Consider the following 23191-nt stretch of genomic DNA (forward strand, 5'->3'; position numbering starts at 1 on the left):
TCAAAATGAGTGTACGATTTTTGCACACTTTATAACTGTAAATATCATTTCTCTTTAATTTTATTCTAAATTGAATTATCTACCGAAAATTTGGTTCCATCTTCATACATATTCAGTGTCATGCATATAACTGTTACCATCCTGGTGATGGCTTTCAATTATCCACCTTTTTTTTAAGATGAGTACGTGGCCCCATAGTACTCAAGGATCACTCGATCTTACCTTTTTGTGCCATATGTTGCTTGTTCGAATGGAATTCCATAAGGTTACGTACGTTTAGATAGATTTAGATTTGAATCTCAAATGAACCATGATACACTTGTATAGTACTTCCCATGAGGATTAATAAGATGGCCGGCGTTGAACAGAAGCCTGAAAACTGTTAAGCACGCTAATTAATTGTATTTTATGACCAGGTGGTCACAAGAGGACAATGTGGGAAGTTCTTATTCAAACAAACAAACAGGCAAAGTTCTAATTCAAAGCTGTGAACGACCCAACATGACCCAATTTAATGTTCCACATGAAAAATTAAGTTAAAGATATTAGATAAAGGCAAACTAAGGGCTAGAAGTTAAGAGGAATCAGAGTTAGCTAAAGCCATGTCAAATTTTCTGCACTAGCTTGATAAGCCAAAAAGTTAGTTGTATACATGTTTCAAAACCCCCCTTCCTTCAACTATAATCCCAACTACACAAGCAATGAACTAGTGTTTAGATTCTAGAAAAATTAGAAATATGCATGATTTATGGGTAGACAACATAAACACATGAGGAAGAGATTGTTTTTGATAAACCAAAAAATTCTAATGAAATCCTTAGTTGTTTACTTAGTTATTAGCTTGAGTAGAAGGTAAAAAAAATATATATTGATCTCTACTAGTTTAACACATAAAAATGGAGGTCTAAACATAATTGAAAAGTGATTCAAATAGAGGAAGAAATATTTTAGAAATTGTCAGCATGGAAAAAAACAAGGCAGATAATCATCTCACATCTTCATGCAGTAGATAGTATGAATTTTGCATAATATTGATCTCCAAAATCATCTAATCCTTTATAATGAACTGATTTTTATTCCTTGTGACAGAGGAAGAAGATATTTAATCCTTGTATCATGATATTGATCTCCAACGACATATATAAGTGTGATTTCAAATGTTCTAATCCTAGATCATGCTAATTATACCACAAAGGAAGATGTGAACCAGTTCATAAGTAGCATAAAACAGGAGATGCAAACCCAATTCATATAAGATACTGATATATGAAGTTATGAACCCTAAAGCTAAGTAAATTCATGTGCTTTAACAGGGTACTTACAGTAAGACACCGACAAGATTTTCAATCAATCTGGAATAAAGGCTATTCAAATCTATTTTCCCACCACCATGCACAGCCTGTAACCAAAGCACAATGTTATAAAATTTAAATACACCCTGGTAAACAATTTGCATAAGAGAAAAAGATCCATGCAAACCACAAATCAAATTAACTATATAAACCCCCTCACTTACCAAAAATAAAAAAATAAAAATAAAAATAGAAGTGTGTTGCAGAGATAGCAATAAAAATAATGACAACTAGTGGTAGATATAATTACCCTTTTTTTTTTAATAATCTTAGTTTATGTATCCTAAAACTACATTGAAATCTAAAAGTAAAATTACCAAGCTAGTCATCATTGATCCCATAAACATAAGTACTACAATAAGATGCTGACCTTGAGATGCCCTCTTTTCATGTAAAACCCAGTTGCTAAGTTCAGTAAAAAACTGCTCATTACTCCTTTCTGTTATAACTGCAGTTACATCATTAATATGAAAATAAATATTAATAAAGTCCTCATTATCACCATGGCTACACATTAGCTACGTAATAGTATCTACAGTATTAGATACTCTTATTGAAAAATAATAGGATCCACTCTTACAAAATTATTTTTTATGTAAATTTTATATTTACTCACTTTTTTTAAAAGGGGTGTGCAGCGTTTACACACTTTATTACTATAATTAAATATCATTTCTCTTTTATTTGAGCCTAAATTAAATTATGTCCAGTATAAACTTTGATTGCTTCCATCTTAATACATATTCAGTGGCATGCATATAACTGTTACCAACTTGGTGATGATGGATTTCAATTGTATATCCACCTTTGTTTTATCATCAGTACGTGGCCCTATATAACTGTTACCTTTTTGTGCCATATATTGCTTGTTCGAATGGATCCATAAGGTTATATGTTCGAATGGAATTTTTGTGCCATAAATTCCGGAATTCCATAAGGTTACGTATCTCAAATGAACCATGATTTCTAATCCAAGATTCTCATGAAAAGCTCAAGATCTTGTTTGGCATCGGTGAAAATCCAAATCCAAAATTTAATATATCATCGAGACAGAAAATTTGGATTATAGACTTGTACAGTACTTCCCATGAGGATTATAAGATGGCCGGCGTTGAAAAGAAGCCTAAAAACTGTTAAGCACGCTAATTAATTGTATTTTGTGACTAGGTGGTCACAAATGGGACACTGTGGGAAGTTCTTATTCAAACAAACAAACAGGCAAAGTTGTTCAAAGCTGTAAACGATCAAACATGACCTAGTTTAATGTTCCACATGCAAATTTATTGTAGCAGTGTTGAAAAGCATGTATGATCTCAAGCATCCGGATGAATTTCAATGTAAATGAAGGAATTCATGCATGATTTTCCATGACTGGATCATAGTGGGAGATAGTTCAATACTTTAAATAGGCTTCTCTCTCGCATTCATCTCAGCTCACTCACTATTATATTCTAACAATTAATTTGTATATTATAATTTTTAATCTATGATCGGAAGTTTGATGGCATTTTTACATGAATTTGTGGAAATTGTTCAATGAAGTACTACTGGATATATAAATTAAATGGCTCTCTCTCTCTATATATATATATGAGTTAATTCTATTCTCGATTTGGTATTTAAAACAAAAAATCCACGTCACTTAAATAGAAATATTTGATTTATATGATTTGAATTTTAAAATTTATATCTCAAATCAAATTATGTAATGTGATGTAGAGGCCTTAGTATGAATTATAACATGAAAACTCTATATATATATATGATGGAGGCGATAAAAACTTAAAAACATGCACTACTCAAAAATTTCTCTACCTTCTCTCTTCAATCCCTATCTGATGGAGTAGTAGTGGTTGAGTCCACCACTGTTGGCTGAGTCCACCACCATCGGCATGGTGTTAAGTCATTGAATACTGATAGATAAGTGAAGTTGTTAAAAGGAAAAAAGCTACCACTGGGTTAGTGTCGATGGAGTGGGCCGCTGTGGACGTCGGATTTGGAAGTGAGGTGGAATATTACGAGCCTAAGAGTTAAAAGCATAACCAAATAATTAGTATCCAACAGTCCTAAGGCTTTTGGATTAATGGTTGGGTCTTTAACAGTATCTAACAATCTTATTAAAAAGTGCTTAGATGGGTATCCAATAATCTTTTTTTGCTATAAAACCTTGTAACACAAACGGTTTAGATGGGTCTTGCACTGAGGAAGGGGGAAAGGGATGGACATTGGTCTATGTTTTCCCCCTTTCCACTTCATCGATTCCCTCTTTTCGTGAACACCGCCACCTCTTCTTCACCCTTTGTCACAACTTCTTCATTCTCCTGCACAACCTGATCTTGCCACTTCATGAAAGGTTCCTTTAATTGTTGTTTGAAAACCTTGTAATTTTTATGTGTCCAGTCGACTGCATCCTTGAGTTGCAGGATTGCTTCAAGAATTTCTTCCATAGACTTAAGTGTACGTTTGGGTAGTGAGATAATCTCAGATGATTTATGAATAATTATGAAAAAGTAATGATAAAATATTGAATAGTAGTGAATAATAATAACAAGTAGTGAAAATTTGGTGAAAAGTAATGATAAAATAATAAAAAATAGTAGAGTGACCTCAAAACACTCCATTGCCCAAATTCCTCCAGTAAAATCAAGCCAAACAGCATTCCAGAGACCTCCTCACAAACAACTACCTCCAATATACATAATATGAGACACCCCATAATCGATAACAACCAAAATAAGGCCATGGGCTAGTTTCTACAAACAATAGCTAAGGCTATGGGCCAATAAGATAACTTAGCAACTCATAAAAACGAAAAAAAAAAAAAAAAGAGAACAATTTACCTGGAGGCCCATCAAGCTTGGCTCAACTTAGTTGGGTTCTTTACATGTTGGTGCTGGCAGCTTGTATATATGATCCACTGCCGATCAAAAATTTGAAATAGCAAGTAGAGTTGTTGAAGCCAAGCACTAGGGAGCTTCAAACATGACAGATGGGTGGTGAAAATCAATCTTGATGTGCTTGGTCCACTCATGGAAAACATCATTATGAGCAATTTGGATAGCATTGCGATTGTCCTGGTAAAGAGGAGTGGCATAGATAAAAGACACACCTAAATCCTATAATATTCATTGAAGCTAAAAGATTTCAGTGCTGGTGTCTGCTAGTGCACGATACTTTCCTTCAGTGCTAGATCGAGATACAACAGTTTGTTTCTTGCTACACCTAGAGATCAATGAGGAGCCGAGGAGGAAGTAGTAACCTATGGTGGAATGGTGATCAGTGGGATCACCTGCTAGCCAACATTAAAGTATGCTCGAAGACCTAGTAGAGATTGAGCAGAGAAGTGCAGACCATGGAAGAGAGTGCCCTTAAGATACCAAAGAACGCGTAGGAAAACAACATAGTTGATTGTTCGAGGGGCAAACATGAAATGGGTCACCTGATGCACAACATAAAAAATGTTTGGACGAGTGACTATAGGATTAACCTGGCTACCAACCAACTTTCAATAACGTGTAAAGTCAGACGATAATTCCCTCAGATATGCATGAAGGGCATGTATCGACAACCTTGTTGTTGGTAAGGCTAGCTTGAGACCGAAGATCAATGGCAAACTTGGCTTGGGTGAGGCCAACCCATCTATTAAGGAAGTGATCTCCAAGCTAAGAAAATAACTCAGGTGACTAAGACCTTTCATCTCAAATTTCTGATTGAGGATGTTCTTAACGTCCTAAATGTCATTAAGATCATCCCTCATAATAATTATGTCATCCACATATAGTAGTAGCAAAATGTGACATTTTTTAGAACGATGAATGAAGAGGGACGAGTCATAGGAACTAAATGAGTAGCCCACGTGAGAAATAGTGGAGGTGAATTTTGAAAATTAGGTATGGGGGGCTTACTTACGGCCATAGAGAGGGCGCACGACGAAGGTGGTAGACCTTGGCTAGTGGATTAGAGAGACCATGTGATGGCTAATATATACCTCTTCACACAAATTGCTATTCAAGAAGGAATTTTTTACATCCATATGAAAGAGCTTCCATTGATGAGAGGCCATAATGGCCAAAAGAGTGCGAACATAGGAGAGACAAACAATTGGGGCAAAAAGTCTCCTTATAGTCAATGTCACATTCTTGTGTAAAACCTTTGGCAACAAGTTGAGTTTTATACCTCTCAATAGAATCATCTGTGTGAGTCTTGATCTTGTAGATCCACTTACAACAAATCATAGACCTTCCTTGAGGCAAATCAACCAGATCCCGTGTATGGTTCTTAGATATTGATTGGAGGGCTCATTTGGAAAAACTTCTAAGGTAGAGGATTGGGAAATAGATGGACTAAAAGTGGATACCTCAGTAAACAAAAAGTGTTCCCATAACACAACATGATGGGAAATGTGAAGGCGATGAGTAATAGGATCATAATACCAATAGCCATTCTGAATCTCGTTGTAGCCAAGAAATCAATTAATGCGAGAATGTGACTTCAACTTTGTATGTTCATGAGATTGAAGAAGGACAAATCAAGCATAACCAAAGGAACCTAAGACTCACTACTATGAAAATGCAAAGCATGTTGTTTTTGTAACTAAGCAGAAATACAATCAAAAGTATTTTGGGACACAGAACCAAAGACCTCAAGAAACTAACTGTTGTATTTGAGAAGAGAATGCATGAACTGGGTGGAACTGATGTAAGATGCAAATTAGTACTCATTGGAAACATACGCTCCACTCTAGGGCTTGTCCCATGAGTGAGGTTATCCAAGTTAGCTATGGATAGAGTGACGGTGGATCTAGAAGACAATAGCCAATGGTCAATAATGTTGACATGGAAGGCCACCAACGTGGTAGGATGATGTGGTTGCTAACAAGACTAAGGCCAACTTGACAGTTGTTAGTGAAGCCACGTGGCACAAGGGTTGACGTAAGCAAATAGGCCCGCGTGTGTGTGCATGGTTGTGTATTTGCAGGGTGTGTGTAGCATGTGAGGTGTGTGGGTGATGCGGTAGAAACCTTATACAATGTATGGGGGCAGGTGCAAGCTCCCAATTTGACTAATTTTGATAGTGTTGTATCGGTCTAAATGAGATCTTCCTAAAGATATGTCGTATAATCAGAATACAGCTTCAGGCACAATGATGTTGAAATTTTGTAACTATGTTATGATAGTGAGCAAAATTTAGCTGGCTTACATATCAAAGACATATGCGGCAGAAGAATGCTGAGAAGGACAAAAACTACTAGAAATTAAAGGATTAGAGTAGTGGCTCTGATGCCATGTTAGAATTGTATTACTCGATTCTATATATTTTGTGCTATACAATATGATCTATATATATGAGGTCAAAGGCTATATAATGGTTTTACTTAAGCGATGTGGGACTAACATAATTCATATACACTAACACTCGCATATACACTAACATTGAAGACATGAAAGGATGAATCAACATGAGGCAAGTGATTCCTAAGTGAGGAAGGGTATATTAAAAAGAAAGGGATTTGTCAAACCTTGGCTAGATAGTGATTGCCAATTTCCAAGTGAGGGTTAGAAGGCTATGATTCGGCCAAGTGTTGTTTTTATTAACATTGATGGACACAAAAATTAACAAAGGTCTTATTTCTAAATAACTCATACCATGCTGTTAATTTAAAAAATATATATTGCATAAGAAGCGCCCAAACCTAAGTACCGAAAGCATAATGGGTATTGGCCAAACATTCTTATTTTAAAATTCACATGCCAATTTGAAAATAATAAGAAATTTGTTGATGATTTTATATTATTTGCTTCCCTCCTAATGGATGGTACCTAGATAGAAAAGAAGAATTTGGTTTATTATTTCTGAAAAAATGAAGAATGATGTGGGAGGGGGTTGTAAAATATCAAATTAGATTTTTTCTCATTATTTGACGGAATTGGACTCCTCAATAGTGCGGATATGATCATAAGAAGTTGGCAACGATGGTGTGGTTATTAGTTGAAATGTTAGCGGTGGTGCCTCAGGCGTCTATTCATTATAACATATAGCATCTTTTGCGGCGATCAAAAACATCATATTGTGCCCAATTAAGCTATTTGCATCGAAATCGAGATCGCCGAAAAATAATTGGTTGCAAATGGTACTGTAGCGATATTGAAGAATGATAAAGGAACACTTTCAAAGCAGATCAGGTGGGGGCCCGGAGGAGGCGATCGAGAGCGATGCTTATTAATTTTCGTGCTGTGAGAGGCCCACCTTCAAATTACTTTAGAGAGGGTCAAGGGGACTCATTGATATATTAATATGTAGTTCTATCAACGAAGGAAATATATCAATAAGTGTGTTTGAGGATCACAAAATTTATGATAAATGGTAACATTGTTATCAAATTTATGATAGAAAAGTCACATTCTACAAATAATCAATTCATAAAATTCAGTCTGTTTAGGAAGCCACCACAAAAATAATGTATGACAATTATTCTTTTTCTCTTCAACTAAAAAATTTGCTCTCAAGCTGTTGCAATTGGACCCAAGCCACCTGTTGCCCTCATGGCTTCAAATCTTGGCTCCTTGGCCTGGAACTTGAGGCCAGCATACAGCTTCATGTAGTCCTCAAACACGAATTTTGGGTAAACATGGTTCTTCTCCTCATCATCTCCCTCTTTCTCTACCAGTGCTGGTGCTGGATAAATTACAGCATCACTGCCAGGGTTGTAGAATGAAGCTATTGACATTCTGTTCCCATCAGTTTGGGCTATCACTCTGTGCAGCACGCTCTTGTACCTCCCATTGGTGATGACCTATGCATATACATTCAAGATCAGTTTAATGCCATCATATTAATTGTACTGGGACTCATTATAGGCTAGCCAATGTGGTGTGTGTTGGGTGTGTCGATAAACAGACTTGCATGAGATCCTGGTAAGATAACTTGTTGATTGTTGATAATCTGTTCCTCAAAAAGTTCTGTTTTTTTTTTTTTTTTTTTTGTTCTGAAAATTGTTATAAAACTTAATTTCTAATATATCTATATATATATATATATACCTCGAGCTGGTCACCAAGGTTGATGACAATGGAATGGCGCATCGGAGGCACGTCAATCCAGTGACCATCTTTGAGAAGCTGGAGACCGCTGACCTTATCATCCTGGAAGAGAAGGATAATGCCACCAGCATCGGTGTGGGCGCGGAGACCCTTGATCAGGTCTGGCTTTGGGCATGGAGGGTAGTTGCTAACCTTGGTTGCAAAAGTTGGACCTTTTGATCCACACAATGCCTTTTTGAGGTAACCTTTCTCTAGTCCAAGATTCTCGCCTAACAGCTCTAGGAGTTCCTCTGCCAGTTTTTCCAACTTCACTGCAAATTCCTTCATGATCTTCCTGCAATATTATTAATTTTTTAGGAGCAAATTATCTCGTATTACTCTGTTTTTTTTTTTTTTTTTTTTTTTAAATTTTTTTTAATTAAAAAAAAAAAGGCTTCCACGATATTCGTGCACAAATTGCAGACTCTTTAATTACGTACCTATAATCATCTTGGAGGTCTGGAATCTCAGAGATATTGGAGTAGGGGAGATGGCGTAAGTGGAAGGTGCTCTCCCAATCCATGTCATGGACCTCAGCCTGAACACCCTCTAGACCCTTGCTTGCCATGAGCTGCTTGAATCTTTGCTCCATGCACTTCTTGTAGTGCTCCTTTGTCAACCTCTCCACAGCATCCATTAACTCATGGGATATGCCATGATTAAGCAACTGCATATAAATGTAGAAATTTCAGAAAGGAACGCAAAACGGTACTTAACCCGTAAGTGGAATTGTAAATTAATGAGCAACTCAATAATGGATGCGCAGCTAGGAACAAATTTGGCAAGGCTTAGCTCCAGCAGAGTACTGATACTGATACGTACCTCAAAGAAACCCCAGTTTTCGCATGCATCTTTGATCTTCTCCATGGTTGCTCCTCTCTCCTCACCGTCTAGCTTCTCCAAATTTATCACTGGGAAGTTCTCCATCTCTCTCTCTCTCTCTCTCTCTCTAAAGCAAACAAGCTGTGTTCTTTTTTTCTTTTTTCTCCAAGCAAGCAAGCAAGCTGTGTTCGATGTTGTGCTGTGAGAGTTTCGTGGTATTTATAGGGGTTAAATACAAAGGGAGTCGTGAGGGACGAGAACAGCAGTGAACTGGAACTCGGGTGACTTATTCTAAAGCAAACTCAAGTAGTATTTTACCATTGGAATTAATTGTACGAACCTGCTAAGGTGGCTTCGCTTTGTTGAACCGTCTACTGAGTAACGCGGTTGGACCCCACCTTCGTGGCTCCAATTTTGACCGATCACGTACTATAGGTCCATAGCTTGCCACCGCCTCTTCTAAATACGAAATACTTCGAAAAAAATAAAAAAAAAATTACATAATATATTATACGTTAAATTGTAAAATTATTTATTTAAAAAAAAATTATACAATAAATTATATATTAAATTATAAAATTATTTTCATTGTAAAATAGATGTAATAGATCAATCCTCCATATTGATATTATTATCTTAAGAATTACACAAAATCTTGCATTTCTTAAGGAATCGATGAAATTTTGGCCAATTTGATCTGTTGTTCCCGCCCATGTTATCACTAACTTTACGAGTAAACGTAATTACGTACCAACGGTGAAGAAAACATTGTTGTCTAATACATTAATTCTCACAATAATCTACAGAAGTGGAAGCCCTCGTATTGATCACCTCACACGTTTATAATTAAATACACAGGTTAATAATTCATTGTTGCTATACGGGTCTACTATTTCAACAGAACATTCATTTTCACTTTCCTTATTGCTAGAAGAAATGGACTCTGCTATTGATCATATATATTTGATCCGTGAAAGAAAACTTTACAGTGATACCTTTATATAGGCATGGCTACAATGAAAGAGGTTTTCTACAGAGAATATTCTAGGCTACGTAAGGTTTGTTACAAGAGGGTTCATGCAGACGAGGTGAAATCGTTATGTGATTCTACTAAAATTATTTGGCTGTGATCTTTTAGCTATGGTGACAGTCTGCTCCTTAACATCCCCCCTCAAGTCAACGGTTTTGTTCTAGAGAAGAGCAAAGCGTGTTCCAGACAACGGTTTTGTAAGGACATCGGCAACTTGGTCTTTTCCAGAAATGAAAGCCACTTGGAGAGATTTGTTGATTATACAATCATGCACGAAATGAAAGTAGATTTCAACATGTTTTGTGCAAGTATGAAAAACTGGATTTGATGAGAGGTACATAGCACCCATATTATCACAATAGATCACGGGTGGGCAATTTAAAGGAATTGCCAAATCGCGGTAGAGATGTTGGAGCCATATGACTTCGGTGGTAGCATTGGCGACAGCTTTGAACTCTGCTTCGGTGGATGATTGAGCGATTGTAGGTTGTTTCTTAGATGACCAAGAAACTAAATTTGCACAGAGGAATACATAGAACCCACTTGTGGAAGGCCGATCATCAGGGCAGCCTGCCCAATCGGCATCAGAATATGCAGTGATCTTGAAGGTTGAGGACTGCGAGATTTGCAATCTAGTAGTTGATGTATGTTTCAAGTACCTCAAGATTCGCTTTACGGCTTGCCAATGGGGAACTCAGAGATTATGCATGTACTGGCATACCTTGCCAACGGTGTAGGCTAAGTCAGGCCATGTGAATGAAAGATACTGTAATGATCCGACAATGTTGCGATACAGAGTGGGGTCTTCAAAAAGATTACCGGTGAAGGCACTTAGTTTCTCTACTGTAGCCATTGGAGTCTTTACCGGTTTTGCTAGTGAGATATTTGTCTGTTGGAGTAGATCAAGAATATACTTCTATTGTGTAAGAAGTAAGCCATTTGAATTCAGTGTGACTTCGACACCCAGAAAATACTGTAAGATACCAAGATCAGTGATAGGAAAATCACTTCGCAGAGTTGTAACGACATCAGAGATTTGCTGAATTGAGGATCCTACAATCAACAGGTCATCCATGTACACAAGGACACACAACTTGCTAGTTGAAGTTGTGCGCAAAAATAGTGAAGGATTTGTAGTAGAGATATGAAAACTGAGATCAACCAGACGATTACTTAGGCATGAGTACCACGCACGTGGTGACTGTCGAAGGGCATATAGGGCTTTATGCAACCTGCAAACATGAGAGGGAAATTGGGGATGACAAAAACCAGGTGGTTGAGTCATAAAAATGGTCTCCTGTAATGGTCCATGCAAGAAGGTGTTTTGAACGTCATATTGACATATTGGCTAGTGATTTGTAACGGCAAGTGCAAGAACAAGCCGAGCAGTGGTTGGCTTCACGACAGGGCTGAAAGTCTCTTCAAAATCAATGCTGGACCATTGGAGGAAACCCTTTGCCACAAGATGGGCTTTCTGTCGTTGCAGAGAACCATCGACATTCTGTTTGGTTCGAAATACCCATTTGCAGGTAACAATGTTGGAAGCTGCAGTTGATGGAACTAAGGACCACGTACGATTGGCAAGAAGAGCATTAAACTCGTGTGCCATGGCTTCCCACCATTCATGATGCTGCTGAGTAACTGTATAGCTGGTTGGTGTTTCTGGAATATCAGATGAGATGGAAATGAGGGCACGAGGAGGTGGCCACTTTACCATTCCATCTGTGTACTGACGTGGTCGGAGAGCATTGGTGCGTGACCTTGTGATCATTGGATGTGTAGGCTGCGAAGTAGCAGATGAATGAGAATCCTGCATACTTGGTGATGATCGAGAGGTTAGGGATGAAAGTGGTGGGCCCAAGACTGAAGGAGAGGAGGAGTTTGGTTCAGATTGGGTTGGAGGAGGATTTAAGTTGGAGGAGAAGTGGGCTTGGGTTTAGTAGCATTAGTGAAGGGAAAAATTACCTCATTAAATTGAACATCAATGGATGTATAAATGTGGCCCATAGACAAATTATAGCAGAGGAACCCCTTGTGAGATGGACTGAGACCAAGCTAAGCACATGGAATGGATCGGTAATTAAATTTGTGGGAGTTATAAGGTGAGGTAAGGGGCCAGCATTTTGAACCAAACACACATAGGGCTTTATAGTCTGGATGTTTTTGGTGAAGTAGAAAATAAGGGGATGAATTACTAAGGGATGGGGAGGGTAAGATGTTGATTAAATAGACGGCATGGGCGAATGCAAAAGGCCATAAATGAAGTGGAATTGAAGCATGAGCAAGAAGGGCCAAGCTTGTATCCATAATGTGACGGTGTTTCCGTTCGATAATGCCATTTTGTGTGTGAGTGTGAGGGCATGTTATTCGATATATTATTCCATGAGTTTCTAAGTATTGAGAGAAGGGTCGGAATTCACTGCCCCAATCAGCTTGAAATTGTTTAATTTTTGTTTGAAATTGAAGTTCAACTTGATTTTTAAATTAATGAAATAATTGAGAGCCTGAGATTTAGTTTTGAGAGGAAAGAGCCAAGTGTAACATGAATAATCATCCATAATACTGATATAATATTTATGTCCATCATGAGATACATGTGGAGAAGGCCCCTGTAGATCAGAACACAAGTTGAAAGGGAGAGGTAGACTTGTGACACCTAGTGAGAGTAGGTTGTCTATGGGACTTTCCTTGAACACATGCATTACAAAAGGATGGCAGTATTAAGGGGTCATAAGGAAGATTATAACGCTGTAAAATAGAACGGACAAGCTTAATGGAGGGATGCTCGAGTCGCGAATGCCATGTTGGAATTGAGGGAGAAGTTGTGTGAGCTGAAGGAGGCTGTAGTGGAGGCGTGAAGGAGTAGAGCCCATTATGTGTGGTTCCGTGAAGTAGAGGCTTCCCCGTAGTTTTTTCCTTAACAAAGAAAGGGTCAACAAAAAATTCAAAGAAAACGTCATTATCAATGCAGAATTGATAAACGGAGACAAGGTTTTTCTAAAATGATAGAACACAAAGAATTTTGTTTAAATGAAAAGTGGAGGCAGGGAAGGAGAATGAGGTAGAACCAGAATGGGATATGGGAATTGTGGAGCCATCACCAACACGCAAGGAATCATCACAATGGTACTCGGCAGCCTGCAGATTCAAGTTGGACAAGTCACTTGTGATATGATGCATTGCTGCTGTGTCAGGATTCTAGCTAGAATCTGAAGCATAGTTGGAGGTATAGTTTGATGAGGTTGGTGATGAGGTAGTGTACGCCTAGTTGAAGTAGTAAATGCAAGTGAGGGCAGAGTGCCCTTGGCGGTTACAGACTTGGCACACCAAACGAGTGTCATTATGTGTAAACTGGGTATTACCGTGATTAGCTCCAGGTGGTTCACGACCACGATTTGAGCAACCACGCCCACGGTTTTTACGACCCTATCGATTGCCTCGACCATGTGATTTTTAGTTGTGTATTGAGTAGATGCTTCAGTGGGAAAGGCTAGTTTCATTATGGTGTATCATTCGGGCTTCATGTGCAGGCAGATGGCTAAGAATTTCATTTGGAGAAATAGGAGTGACGCGGGAAGTAACAGAGGTAACAAGACTGTCATATTCAGGCTCAAGGCTAGCAAGAAGATAAGGAACAAAATCCTCAGGAGGTAAGGGACGTCCCGCGGAAGCCATGGTATTTGCTAAAATCTTAGCATTACGAAAGTAAACCGAGATTTAATTGGTTCCTTTCTTGAGAGAGGCTTGGGAGGCACCATGGACGTTAGTCCTTTAGGCTCTTGATACCATGCTAGAAGAAATGGACTTTGCTATTGAGCATATATATTTCCGTGAAATAAAACTTTACAGTGATGCCTTTATATAGGCACGACTACAATGGAAGAGGTTTTGTACAGAGAATATTCTAGCCTAGGTAAGGTTTGTTACAAGAGGGTTCATGCAGACGAGGTGAAACCATTACGTGATTATACTAAAATCCTTTGGCCGTGATCCTTTAGCGATGGTGATAGTCTGCTCCTTAACACTTATGGACCACTGATTGACCTAATTAGCACATTTTTTAAATAAAATAAATCATAACCTTTCAACGGCTTCTAATTAATCAATTAATTAATTGTGGGGATTGGGAGAAAAATAGGTTGGCCTACTACCTATATGGCCTACATTGGACATAAATGTTGTTATGGATACAACCCGAGTCCCTTATAACCTTAGGGACTCAATATCGAAATCCAATCCAAAGAAATACAATACAATGAGATAAAGATAACAAGATTAGCAAGATTAATTAGTAAATCAATAAGAAATAAGAAAAAGATTAAAGAAAACAGAAATACACACAGAGATTACGTGGTTCGGCCATAATGGCCTACATCCACTACAGGAACAGCCTCATAGATCATTTATTGATGAATCTTCAAAGCGAATGTGCCATACAAGATTGAACCAATACCGAGCCAAACCAAGCCACAAGAAATGGCTTCCTTTTGACGCATGAAAAGACCCTAATTTTACCTCATTACTATTTTCTCTTCCTCACTCTTAGTCTCTACTATTGATCAGACTTTATCTTCTTTTTTCGTTCTTCGTCTACCAACTCTCTTATTCTTCTCCTTCTCTTATTCTCATTCTCCTCCTCTTTCTTCTAGCTTTCTTCTTGTAGATCTATGGTTGTGGGCCACTCGAGCTGGTTGTGGCTGAGAGACCCACGACCCTGCCTATCAGTCTTTACAACCTATGACCATGACTTGGTCGTGGGTCTTTGTTGGACCCATGGCCAAGTCGTGACCATGGGTGGCGCTATGGGTCTTTAGAGCCCCACAGCCAAGTCATGATCGTGGGTTTTTGCAACCCAGGGCCAAGTCGTGACCATGAGTTTTTGCAACCAACAACTAAGCCATAGTATTGAGTGCCCACAATCCATGGCCCTGGTTTGGCCTTTTGTATCTTTGTAAGAACCCGCGGCCAAGACACAGTCATGGGTAAGTTGTTCTTTCATATATATATATATATATTTTGAAATTTATGGTTGGATCTATGCATTTGAAGTTTGGTCTACATTTGGGGATCTGAATGTAAAGACTTGGGATATGGATCTAAAGACTTGGGATTGGATCTGTAGGTATGTCTATTTGGAGTTTTGTTAGGCAAAGTACAAACAATAGGTTGAAAAATTTGCCCATCCGTTAGACATGGGCTGATAGACAACGACTCAAAGTTGGGCTTGGATTGGGATAGAAAATGACCAACCCGCCTATGCGAGTGCAAGTGCAGGGTGGGGGAAGGGGCTACCCACCCAACATTTTCCGCCTTGCCCATGCGGGCGTAGGTAGTGGGGTAGGGTGCTACCCTCCTTACCCCAAGATAAAATGGCCTTCTCTCTCTGTAGGAATGTTTTGGTGATGCCTTTTACAATTGCTACTTGGATACTAATCATAAGTTGATGATTTATTTTATATATATGTTTTGGGTTTTTGGGATTGCCTTGAGATCAAAGATAATGATAATGGAAATGTACATGCTTACGTTTGAGTTTTAATTTTTAACCTGCCCATATGGGTGCAGGGAGTGAGGTAGTGTACTACCAACCCAACGCAACCCCTAGATAAAATGGATCATTTCTCTCTAGAAATGTTTGTGATGCATTTTACAATTGCTACTTCGATGCTAATTATAAGTTGATGACTTCTTTTTTTTTTTTTTTTTACATTCGTTCTGGGTTTGTGGAATTGCCTTGAGATTGTAGATAATGATAATTGAATTATGCAAGATGTCAATAATTTATTTTTTATTTGTATTTCTTTTAAAATGTTACTTATTTTGCATTTTCTTTATCAAACGAGTATATGAGGTTGAGATAGCAAAAGTTGGAGTCTCACTTGGAGCGACAATTTGATTTAGAGACGCATTTGCAGGAGCAACAGAGAGATTAGGATGAAAGAATATGCAATGACGTCCAAGAACAAGTGTAGAGGGAGATGATAGTCTAGATAGAGCATGTTATGTTACTGTAGCAGAATCACGGCGGGCGAGGAAAGAAGAAGAAATGAAAGTAATTCAATTTTCTCATGTTGTAGAACTTTTAATATATAATTTTGTAACTATATAAAACATTGTTAGTTGTTAATTTGATGGTATAATATGATCATACAATTTGTATGTTTTTTAATTTAATGAAATCAGTATATTTGATTTGTACGTTTGAATTTATATAACAAATGTTCAAATATTGGTTCACATTCGAACTAACAATCGAACGTAATTATACAAAATTATGAAATAATGTTTGAATGTAAGACCTAACGTTCGAATGTACTCACCCTAAAAACAAACACAACGTTTAATTGTTTAAACGATTAACGTTCGAACTAACTCCGCACATATCACTTGTGTTCGAACATAAATATCATACGTTTGAACCAAATTAACGAACGTCAACTTTCTCGTACAAATGTCAATCGATCAAATTAACATTCGAATGTTCTGTTGGACGTTTGAACGTTACATTCTGTGACAGATTTTAACCATCACAAAAAACTCTACGTTCGAACGTTACATCAAACGGAAGATCTCCAACCGATACTAAAAATATTTTTTGTGATAGTTGAACAGTAATTTGTAACCAATTGTTTTTTGTGATGCACATTAGGTGATGGTAGTCTTGACAGTTTCGAACCGTCACCAAATTTCTTCAGTGACATTTTAGTCATTTTTTGTGACGGTTTTCTCTGTGGCAAAAGACCAATTGTGTTGTAGTGAATGTACATGCTTACGCTTGAATTTCCTTGAAACCAAATTTTACATATATGGTTTTATTACAAAATTCTATACCGCCAAACCAAGGAGATCGAAACAGTATCTATCTATAGTACGTGAAAAACAAATATGTTGATTTTTATGTGTTTATTACAAATGTAAAATATTGTGAATCAGAGAACTAATGAGACCCCCGTAACTGTTTTGTTTTGTTTTATTTTTTTTTTTCCCAAAAGATTCGAGTAATCTTTTTGTCCACAATGATCATCGCTATGAATTAATCTTTTATAAGAAACATTCAACCCGTAGCTAGCAATATTGTCATGTGGAAATTATCATATGTTCTAATTTTGTCATTTATTTTTATTAATTTAAATTTTTAAGATAAGTGATAATTCTTATATGCATTTTCCAAAACATGCATATGAGCAAATTAAAATGTGAGTTTGTCCTTCTCAGAATAGTAATAATTTACATCCAGTGTATGTTTCTACTCTGCATCAATGTACATGTAAATCTTATATTTCTTTAATTTACTTTTAACGTACACAAGAATGGGAAAGGTGATGAATGGTCAACCAATCGAATAGCTCCTCATGTTTTAGTGCGTCGTTTAGACTTTAGGGTGGTAAAATACGTATGTATGTATGGACATTGTTCTACGCACATTAATTCAGAGGTCATTTTTAGGGTTGGTATCGTACATATATTTGTCGCATGGACACAGCTTCTAGTTTAGGGTTTGCTAATTTTTCATTAGTTTGAGCTATATATTTAGTATATGTAGATGTTATTGAAATGATCATCACATGGTAGGTATTGATGGAGACAGAACAAGAAGAACCAAAAATAGAAGCTGACCAAGTACTTGGTCCTTAATTAGATACGTGTTTCTTTCTAATCACAAAATACATGTTTGCAATTCCTTTGACCAACTAGACCCATGCCATTTTCTTCGAATAAGAAGCTGGAAGGAATCTATCCCTTTTCCATGGTTGTTGACCCTTTAGCGGATCTGAGTCATCATGACGTTGGAAGTTCAAAAGACAACAACAATATTTGAGAAAGATGCAAATATTGCACTATTACCGTACGTCATTAATTAATCAAGGTCAAAATAAGACTAGCTAGTAGTACTGGAGTTTTCTGATCATTATTTTTCATGTGCAATATATGCCCATGACGGTGGCCACCTTACTAAATTAGTTATTTTGTTTTAAATAATATTAGAGACAGACTTAATTTATAGTTATAGATTGTATAAATGTCACGTATTTTTATTGAAAGAAAGTGAAATTTACTATCACAAAATTAATTTTTTTGTAATTTTTATATTTACTTACTTTTTTCAAAGGGAGTGTGCGATGTTTACGCACTTTATGACTACAAATATATATAATTTCTCTTTTATTTTATCCTAAATTAAATTTTCTACGGTATAAACTTTGCTTCCATCTTCATACATTTTCAGTGGCATGATGCATATAACTGTTACCAACTTGGTGATGGCTTTCAATTATCCACCTTTTTTTTTTAATCATGAGTACGTGGCCACATAGTCAAGGATCACTCGATCTTACCTTTTTGTGCCATATATTGCTTGTTCGAATGGAATTCCGTAAGGTTACGTACCTTTTAATAGAAGACTCAGATTTAGATCACTTGAATCTCAAATGAACCATGATTTCAAATCCAAGATTTTCATGAAAAGCTCAAGATCTTGTTTGGCATTGGTGTAAATCCAAATCCCACGAGGATTAATAAGATGGGGTTGATCAGAAGTCTAAAAACTGTGAAGCACGCTAATTGTATTTTGTGACTAAGTGGTACAAATGGGACAGTACTGTGGGAAGTTCTTATTCAGATCAGGAATGCATGCATGATTTTCCATATATGACTGGATCTTAGTGGGAGACAGTTCGATACTTTAATTAGGCTTCTTTCTCACATTCATCTCACTCACTATTACTATACTCTAACATTTAATTTGTATATTATAAATTTTAATCTATGACCAAAGTTTGATGGCATTTTTACATGAATTCGTGGAGACGGATCAATGCGCGCAGTACTACTGGATAAATTAAATGACCCTCTCTCTCTCTCTCTCTCTCTCTCTCTCTATATATATATATATATATGAGTTAATTTTATTCTCAAGCCATTATTTATATAGAACATACTATCCACATGATTTAAATAGAAAGATTTGATTTATAAAATTCGAATTTTAAAATTTCTCTTTTAAATCAAGTTATTTCATCATGTGGTGTAGAGGCCTAGGCATAAGTTTTAAAATGAATACTCTAAATATATAGATGAATATATATATATATATATATATGATGGAGGCAATAAAAACTTAGACAAACATGCACTATGGGAATGTTTTGTGATGCCTAGTATAATTGCTCCTTTGATACTAACTGTAAGGCACTGACTATTTATTTGATACACGTTTTGGGTTTTTTGGGATTGCCTTGAGATCGATCGAGGATAGTGATAATTGATAATGGAAACGCACGTACATGCTGACGTTTGAATTTTGTAAAACCATATATATATATGACTTTATAAAATTTAATCCAGCTAAACCAGGGAATTAATTAAATGGAAAGAGTATAGACTATAGTACCATGTGAAACAAAAATGTGTTGATTTTCATGCGTTTGCCAAAAAAGTGAAATATTGTAAATCGGAGAACTGAGACCCGTAACTATTTTTTTTCTTTTTCCCAAAAATTTCTCTCCCTTCTCTCTTCAATCCCTATCTGACGAAGTAGCAGTGGTCGAGTCCACCACCATAGGCCTCTTCCACCACCATCTGCTTCCTCATGCATCGATTTTGACTACTCTCTCATTCTTGTATTCATTTCAAGTATTCCTAGAATCTATCTACTTCAAGCTCTGTCTGCCTCCATCGACTTGACTTTCTTCTTCACAACAGTCAGCCACTGACCACATGTTTTGATATTTTATAACCGACTTATTATCCTTGCCTTGTAACACGAGCACAAAGTTGTTGTTGTAACAGTCCGCTAGAAATTCAATTGTGAAATTTCTATTAACTTTAGGAACCTCGTGAAAACCTCATAAGTTTTCACGAATCCATTAATCGTATAGGTTTTTGTCTAACTACATAGTTAGTGTTATTATTTACTATGGTATCAGAAGTGTGTTTTTGATTATTGGAGATAGTTAGAAGTGTCAAAATGTATTATGGTTTGTGCCATTAGACTCGGAGGGTTATTTAAAGTCTTATGGCGCAATAACATTTTTTCATATTTTTGGACAAAACGTCTGTTCAAAACTGTAGATATTATTGGATAAAAAGAAATATCTTGAGGTAATTTTCATGAATATTATTGGGTAAAAATATTTTGAGTTGATTTTTATAGATATTATTAGATAAAAGTATCTTAAGTTGATTTTTTGTAGATACTATTGGATAGAATATTATGAGATAATCTTTTATAGATATTTTGGGTAGGAGAAAACTATACTCAACTCTCAACTCCAGCCTCATCTCTTCCATATCTCATCCATAAGTATCTCCAGCCACCTCTCTCCATGAAATTATCTTCATTTACACTTTCCATTGAAAGAATATCAAACACTCTCTCTCGGACAGCTTTTAGGAGGTCTTTTGCACACCCATTTCGAAGCTTTTGTAAGTGTTTTATCATAAAGTCTCCTTCATATAAGTTGTTCCTTTTTGAGTCTAGTTTACATGGATATCTTATTTTCCCCATTTGAAGATCATTTGGTTAGTCAAATATTGTGTAAACTATAGAAAGGTCATTCTGGGAGATAAACTGGAGAATATGTTATAGTTTGGAGTTTTTGACCAAGCTAATGGATAGATATTGGTCCGAAATTTTTATGGAGTATTGTTAACATGTATATGTGACTATTGGTTGAGGAGTTTTGCATGATTAAAGGTTTTGATGAAAGATTTTCTTAGATTTAGAAACTTAGAAACTGGAAGAAGAAAAATAGTTTCTGTTTTGAGAAAGTTTAGCTCTTTGGTGGTCTAAACCTATTCCAATGACTTTGATAATTTTATTGGAGGATTCTAAGCATCTTATATACATGTTATATTATTATTTTGAAAATATTTGGTGTTAGTTTCAAAGATATGAAATTTTATGCAAAGAGATATTCAAATAAGCCAAAGTGTGGATATTCTTAGCTAAATTTATGTTTTGGTTAATTTCTAACCATGTGATCTTGAATTAGAAGCTTATATATGTTTTAGGACATCTTTTTAAACCATGTGATGGTTTGGTTTGAAGATCATATATTTATAAGTCATAGATCAAGAGATTTATCAAAATTAGTTGAGGAAAAAGTTTCTGTTTTTGGACTAAGTGAAAAACCAAAAACTCCAAATGTTATTTTGTGATTTTGGTGACTTTAGTTTGATGATTTAAAGCATGGTTGATGTTAGGATGATATTATGAATATGTTAGAAGTAAGATTTGATTTTTGAAATTCTTGGAGATGTTTTGATTTAAGGTCAAAACTTGTGATTCAAGTGCTTGGATCTTTTTACAAAAAAAGTTTGGTGTTAATTATTAGCTTTTTCTAAATGGATGTTTTAAGTATGGTTTTGAACTTAGGATTGGAAGATGTTTGTTGCAAAATTTTGGTTTAAGCATGAGTTTTGAAGTTAGAAGGAATTGCAACAAAAAAAATCAAGGGAAATGACCAATGGATGTTTCGGCCATAGTGTGTTCTTCATAGTTGTGTTTTGTTTTAAATTTTTCTGAGTTGATATTTAAGTTTAGGACAAAATTTACATGAGGAATGTAAATTTTGGAAACTTTTGGAATTAGTATGCAAAATCCTTAAGTTATGGGTAAAACGGTCATTTTCCCACATGTAGAGAGTAAAATGAAAATTTTACTCTTTAAGTTAGTATTTTCCATATTTGAAATTATTAGTGATTTAGTTCTAACTTTTAGAATCACTAATTACAGTTCCTCGTGGTCGCACTTGAAGTTTTATAAGAAACGCGGAGATCGAGATAAGTTAACTTTTAACTTACTAGCAGTCTATTCTGTATGTGTGCTAAGTAAAAGAACTATAGTATATGTATGTATGTTATCTTATATGTCATGAACAGGAGCAGGTAACCTTGTGTTGCATGTCTCGATGCTTCAAATGTCCGTTCGATCCCAAACGAAATTTGGGGGCGTCACAGTTGTGTTGTTTGGTATGTTTTTCCCTGACTCGGAAAATTTGGTTGGTTTTAAAGAAATTTTTTTGCTATTCTTTCTTTGATTTTCTTTGTTGGAAATCTGTTACAATCCTTAAGGTTAAAACTTAACCAAATTAGTATCCAACAGTCTTAGGACTTTTGGATCAACAGTCTTAGGGAGCATGTCACGAGTTTAAGTCATGGAGGAGGTGACCTATAGGCTGGATTAAAATGCATTGGTATTATGTATGGACAATGTGTAAAGTCATTGAATAGTGATAGATGAGTGAAACTACCAAAATGGAAAGGGCTACCATCGGGCAATGTCGATAGAGTGGGTCGTCGTGGACATTGGATTTGGAAGCGTGGTGAAATGATATGATCTTAAGGGTTAAAAGTTTAACCAAATTAGTATCTAACAGTCCTAGGGCTTTTGAATCAATAGTTGGATTTTTAATAGTCCAACAATCTTATTAAAAGGGCTTAGTAAAATGATGTGTTTCCATCATTTCAGCTACACAGGGCATGCGCGAGTAGTCCCCTAAATGGGGACTGTTAATGGAATTTCGAATTTATGATATTGCTTCGAACCTTCTCATTCACCATTGATATATTAGTAGCTAGCGTTATCCATAAATTGAACTTAATTATACAAGGAGTCAATATTATGGCTGTTCATCTGGGTTTTGACCCGGAAATCTGGGTGTACCCGGATTTCAAATCCGGGCTGGAACACTTACTAGGTTAGCCCGATTTTGATACGGGTCGGAACTTGGATGAATCCGAGTTTTGAAAAACCTGGATTCCGGGTTCCAGATAGAAACCGGGTGTTTTTTGTTTTTTTGTTTTTCATAATTACCTTTAAGAAACAAATGAACAAAAATTTGAATTTTTGAAGCCTAAAAAACTTACAAAAAAAAAAAAAATCCCATGTTCGACAAAAACAGAGT

General features: G+C 36.3%; 1 protein-coding gene across 1 annotated transcript; it reads right to left on the reverse strand.

Annotated features, from left to right (window-relative positions):
• Positions 1 to 7702: 7702 nt before the first annotated feature.
• On the reverse strand, positions 7703 to 9450 carry LOC122308269 (1-aminocyclopropane-1-carboxylate oxidase 3-like). The gene is made up of 4 exons (XM_043121502.1): positions 9254 to 9450; positions 8872 to 9098; positions 8393 to 8726; positions 7703 to 8145 (listed from the first exon to the last, which is right to left on the reverse strand). The coding sequence occupies exons 1-4, from the start codon at positions 9356 to 9358 to the stop codon at positions 7855 to 7857; spliced, it is 957 nt and encodes a 318-aa protein (XP_042977436.1). The 5' UTR covers positions 9359 to 9450; the 3' UTR covers positions 7703 to 7854.
• Positions 9451 to 23191: the final 13741 nt, after the last annotated feature.

This window comes from Carya illinoinensis, chromosome 4 (genome assembly GCF_018687715.1).
Source record: "Carya illinoinensis cultivar Pawnee chromosome 4, C.illinoinensisPawnee_v1, whole genome shotgun sequence".
NCBI classification, from domain to species: Eukaryota; Viridiplantae; Streptophyta; class Magnoliopsida; order Fagales; family Juglandaceae; genus Carya; species Carya illinoinensis.

Excerpts from the sequence above, each read along its gene's own strand:
- LOC122308269 (XM_043121502.1), bottom strand. The coding sequence starts at position 9,358 with ATGGAGAACTTCCCAGTGATAAATTTGGAGAAGCTAGACGGTGAGGAG. Across the intron at positions 8,727-8,871 it reads GACCTCCAAGATGATTATAG|GAAGATCATGAAGGAATTTG; the intron begins GTACGTAATTAA and ends ATAATATTGCAG. Across the intron at positions 8,146-8,392 it reads ACCTTGGTGACCAGCTCGAG|GTCATCACCAATGGGAGGTA; the intron begins GTATATATATAT and ends GTATATGCATAG.